The sequence below is a fragment of the Bactrocera latifrons genome, unplaced genomic scaffold (genome assembly GCF_001853355.1).
Source record: "Bactrocera latifrons isolate USDA-ARS-PBARC rearing strain unplaced genomic scaffold, ASM185335v1 scaffold_3, whole genome shotgun sequence".
Taxonomy (NCBI): Eukaryota; Metazoa; Arthropoda; class Insecta; order Diptera; family Tephritidae; genus Bactrocera; species Bactrocera latifrons.
Window position 1 is genome coordinate 4,462,032 of NW_017536629.1, and position 5,141 is coordinate 4,467,172.

Sequence of the window (5,141 nt, forward strand, 5' to 3'; positions counted from 1 at the left end):
ATAATATCAATTTTTTAAAAATGTTTGGTATTAAAAATTAAATTTTAAATTTTTTTGTCAAAATTCCCGAATTAAATAATTCGCAACCCACATATTAAATATGTTTTCGCTTACCGATCAGTTCGTGAGCCCCGGCCATGCGTTTAGGTGAGTATTCTAAATGTGTTTTCAAATAATCGAAAATTTGACTTGCTCCTTTAATGCAAGCGGTGCGCATGGCATCATCACCGTAGCGACTCTTCACATATGGRTCGGCTCCATGTTCCAATAATAACTTGGTAGTTTCTAATCTGTTTTTGTTATTAAAAATTAAAAAGAAACTTTGGTAAATATATAATATAATAGTGTAAAATTCGACTTTACAAACCTATGTTCCTGTATGGCATAATGTAGGGCAGTCTTCTCTTGTATATCTTTGGCGTTGACATCAGCGCCTTTTTTCAATAAATATAAACATAATTGTGGTGATTGCACGGAATTAATCAGACATGTGCCACCGTTAATGTTGGATTTTTGGATATCGGCGCCAGCCTCAACCAAATATTGTACTGTAATATCATAGATATTATTTTAAGATGATTTAAGATGATTTTGATTCAATTCAATTCAGTTTCGTAAATAATTATTTCATATTACGCTAACAAATAATTACTAAAGCAACAGTAACGGTAGACTTACCGATCTCGACATGTGTCATAAAACAAGCGCTGCGTACCGGCGTTGAACCTGAATCTGAGGTTGCATTTATATCACAGCCAATGCGTATTAAATATTTGACCATCGGCAATTTTCCAGACACTACAGCGCACCAAAGCGGCGTTACATAATGAAAGGTATGATCTTCAGGTACCTCATATAAGCCGCGCTGTTCAATATCTGCTTCACATACAGTGACTAAGTATTCCGCAATCGTCACACAACCCCGTTTGCAGGCGATAAAGAGTGGAGCACAACCATTTCGCATTTTCTTAACGACTTCCCGTCGTATGTCACGGCAGTAGCTAAAAATTAATAAAAAAAAAGTTCAATTTGATGGGAAAGAAATTACAATACCCTTCAAACTTCATACAAACATTTCCATACAAAAAACAGATATTTATGGGTAAGTTTGTCGAAAGCTATATGCTAGTCATTAGCACTAAACAATTTCTTAGATAATTTTAAAGATTATACCGTAGTTCTAAGCAATAGTTCGAGCCAAATTCCGTTAACGTATCTGGTCAAATAAAAAAGTTTTCCATGACACAGTTTTGATCGTTCAGTTTGAATGACAGCTGTATGCTTATATAACGTATATTATACGTTATTCCAAAAGAAAAAAGGAAAATATTTAAAAAGAAACCCGAACTACATGAATCTCACCTCCAATACCATTCTGAAATTCTATCGGGTAAATATTCAAATGCATCCAGACCAGTATTTCACGTAGGTAAAATTATGGCATTTAAATAATTTTTGTTTTAATTTTGTGGCTATGCCGAACACGTGCATGTATGCACATATACATATGTATATGTATATAATTATAAATATATGTATGCATATATAAACCTTTTATATATAGATATACATATATAAGCTTTACAGATATGTATGAATATAGCATTAGCAGGTTTGTTTTTTATTTCAATTAATGCAACTACAGCAAACCGTAATATTGCATTACCACCAAATATTTAACAGTAGTTAATGTAAGTGTTGGTGTTTTTTATTCATTTTACTTCAGTATTGATTATTAATTATTGTTATATTTACGTACCTTTCAAGTTCATCCCGTATGCTTTTTGTTAAATTCGAGTCTTCCTTACACCGTTTACATTCCTCTATTAAGTCATAGTTTAGTTTAGTGATTTTCCTCTGCATGCTGGGTACAATAAAAGATAGCCATCCATTAACTCGGTCCACAGCATTTCCATCAGTCTTCGAATTTTGTCCCGTGGTGGCGCGTTCAGAATTCSCACTACCACTACTCATTACTGCGCCTAGTTTTCGGCCTCCAGCTGTTTCGTCTTTAAATAACCTCTATTTTTTGTATATTTTATCGTTGATGTAATTTCTGTTTCCACATCCAGAAATAAAAGGTATCTATATTTTTGTACACTTTTTCTTCAGTAAAAACAATTTACCTTTTTTTCCTTCTCCTTACTTATAACTTGAAATTTTAAGTTTTTATAAGCTAATATTTGATTTACTCGTATGCTTTCGCACTATGCACACTTTTTATGTTTAGATTGCAAAACTCACTTCAATACTTTTAAATTTATGGTGTAAATAAAAATAGAATTGTTAAATTACTTGACAGAAAAAATCGTTTRTTTTGCTTTCGTCTCGCAATGAATACAAGTAAACTGAAAGTGCTACCAGTAAACTTTGTTCATTACAAATATGTAGGAGGATGCCACCATGGATGCCATATAAGAAAATACTAAATACAGGGTTGCTACAACTTTTAATTTTTTGGTCTGTGTGTCAACCTGTAACATTCTTTCTTGTGTTGAGTTGGGTGAAAACAAATTAGATATGTTGTAAAAAAAATTTACATTTTTCTGTGTTAAATGGAAAGTGAAGCTTTAACATTTGAAGTTCCAAGCAAACGTAATTGTGTAACTTTAATAATTTCAGCAAAAAAATGCATAACCACTGAATAGACAGACAGAATAAATAGATCGCATGGAGCAAAGCGAACGTACCAAAGAGAACATGAAAATAAGACTAGCTTTTGCGAAGAATCCCCAGCTAAAGTAYTCAAAATTCTGGTATCTAATGAATAGGAATGATGCTAGATCCAATKTCAGGCAACCACCATTACAAGAATTAAATCCACGAAAGCAATTTTGAACATTAGTTATGGCATGGAGTCGCCACTTTGTCAATTTTTGTTTCATTCCATTCGGTTAGGCCACTTGCATATGTTGAAGCAAAATGACTGCCACTATTTGCAGTGACATTTAACAGAACATTTGAAGTAAAATTAACGCGGTGTGTCATCACCGGGTTGGATTTTTCAACAGGGTAATGAGCCAAGGTCGTTAACGAGCAAAAATACCACAGGCCAATGTATCCCACTGATTCGAATAAATTGCAAATCCTGCAGGAAAGGTATTTTGCTCAAAAATGTCCCTAATAAAATACTAGACGAAATAAAATTTCGAAATTTTTTATCTGATTTTTATTTTGTTGCAGGTGGCTTATCAGTTAGAGAATTTTCGGGACATAGAAGTTTTCATTAAAATATACAATTTTTTCAAAAAATTTTTTCTATACATTTTTATTTATTTACATCGCATAAAGTAATTTTTATATGTGTAATGCTCTCAAGTCAGTTGTATTAATAATCGTATTTAAATAGGAATTAAAAAACGCAAAGGAATGCTATCCAATTCAGTCAGCAATGCTACTTACTTCCGTTTAGTTTGTTTGTTTGAKTTCCGCTAAATTAAGCTAACTCCTGYATTTTTATTCGAGCTTCCTTCATTCACAATAACAGTAGCTCTTGAGACAAACTTTTATGTGTCTGATATTCAGATTCAGCGCAATTATCCTTCCTTTTGAGGATACTTTAGCTTTGATTCACCATTTCTCTACTGGCTAACTTTTTCGTTATTAAAGGCTTTACTAGTTGGAGCAACAACAAAATAAGGTGAAGAAAACGGTACAAGCGCTTGTTACCATATCTTTCAAAGATTTCAAATCAAGTTTTATTATTGTGAATGGCTCAATTGATACATTAAAAAGCTTTTTTATCGAACGGCTTGGAGAGGTTCTTCCTCGTCCTAGCGGAGCTTTTGGTATTGTTAAACGTCAGTTTACGCARCTGTAATAATTTTTGCGGGGATAACAAATTCCGACATAGCGGCATAAAGGCAGCCCCTTTTCGTGCTGTCAAAAGCAGCCTTGAAATCGACGAAGAGGGCGTGAGTGTCGATTCTCTTTTCACRGATCTTTTCCAAGATCGTCAATATCTGGTCGGTTGTTGACTTTTCAGGTCTAAAGCCACACTGATAAGGGCCAGTCAGTTTTTTGACAAAGGGCTTTAATCTTTCACACAATATCCTCGATAGAACCTTATACGCGATGTTGAGAGACTTATTCCACGGTAGTTKGTGCTGATTGTGCRGTTTGCCTTTTTGTGGTTGGGCAGAGCACACTTAAATTCCAATCGTCGGGCATTATTCGCCTTATTTGCCCACCCTGCTCGGCAGCTCTCATAGGTGCGGTCCAAGCGCTCATAGAAGGCATCTTTAAACAAAAAGAAATATATATTTCATGTCTCATCAAGCCATTAAGCCGAAAAATGGTCATCGCCATAAAATTTCATCTAGTGTTAAGCCTTACAGCAGACGAGTTGTATATAAAAACTTCAAATTACAGCCGTAGAAATTCATGGTTTTTATAATACAATTAATACAATATTAAAGTGCGTACTCGGAAACCCCTATTAACAAGTGATGTTAACTAAACAACGATAGTACTGCTATACCGACAAATCCAGGGAATCATGGGCCAATGTATTTTTAGTGCTGAAAACATGTTAAACTTATTTAGTTGTGATGGCAAGCAAACAATACGAATTCGCGAAACGAACGAAGAGCTTCTATGGAAAACTTTAATACAATTATGAAAAACTGCAGTGGTTCAGACAAGGCATGGAGATGCATGCCGCCGAATGAAGTTGAGAACCTGGACTTTGTTCATATATACACCTTTGTGTTCGTTTGAACGTTCTGAAAAGCAATTTGCAAAGTTTCGCCCTCAATTTGGGGCTTGATAGCGCCTGGTATTTCCAACAGGCACACATCCTATGTATAATGTTAAGGAGGCTTTGCTTTAGAATGTACCGAAACAGTTCCATTCGCCCCACACTATCACCGGACCTTAAACCGACAGAACATATGGTGGACGAATTAAAAACACGAGGAACTAAATGATTTGGTGCATGAGTGGAAATAAACAATCATTTGGAGTAAAAAATCTGGGGGGAAAAAAAAATTGGGGAAAAATTAAATTTTTCTTTAAAAAAAATGCCTCCATTTTGCCAATACTTTAATTTTTTTAACGCAGGAGACGGAGAATATCTTTTCGTTTAACGAGAATTTTTCGTTTTTACGTTTCAACCACGGAGAAGGCTACAATCACTGCCT

At 34.6% G+C, this 5,141-nt stretch overlaps 1 protein-coding gene and 1 long non-coding RNA gene across 2 annotated transcripts in view; one reads left to right on the forward strand and one right to left on the reverse strand.

Moving 5' to 3' along the window:
• The window catches only part of LOC108970341 (protein fem-1 homolog CG6966), an 11,300-nt gene extending 8,931 nt beyond the window's left edge, over positions 1-2,369 (reverse strand). Inside the window, exons 1-5 of the mRNA XM_018935667.1 lie at positions 2,127-2,369; positions 1,760-2,056; positions 679-1,001; positions 368-548; positions 115-290 (exon numbers count right to left, since the gene is read on the reverse strand). Coding sequence (XP_018791212.1) covers positions 115-290; positions 368-548; positions 679-1,001; positions 1,760-1,974 — 895 coding nt within the window. The 5' untranslated portion in view covers positions 1,975-2,056; positions 2,127-2,369. The remainder of the gene's footprint in view (positions 1-114; positions 291-367; positions 549-678; positions 1,002-1,759; positions 2,057-2,126) is intronic.
• Positions 2,370-2,535: 166 nt separating this feature from the next.
• On the forward strand, positions 2,536-3,270 carry LOC108970405. Its single transcript, XR_001993480.1, has 3 exons — positions 2,536-2,741; positions 2,796-3,099; positions 3,184-3,270. It is a non-coding gene; the product is annotated as an uncharacterized LOC108970405 (long non-coding RNA).
• The last annotated feature ends 1,871 nt before the right edge of the window (positions 3,271-5,141 follow it).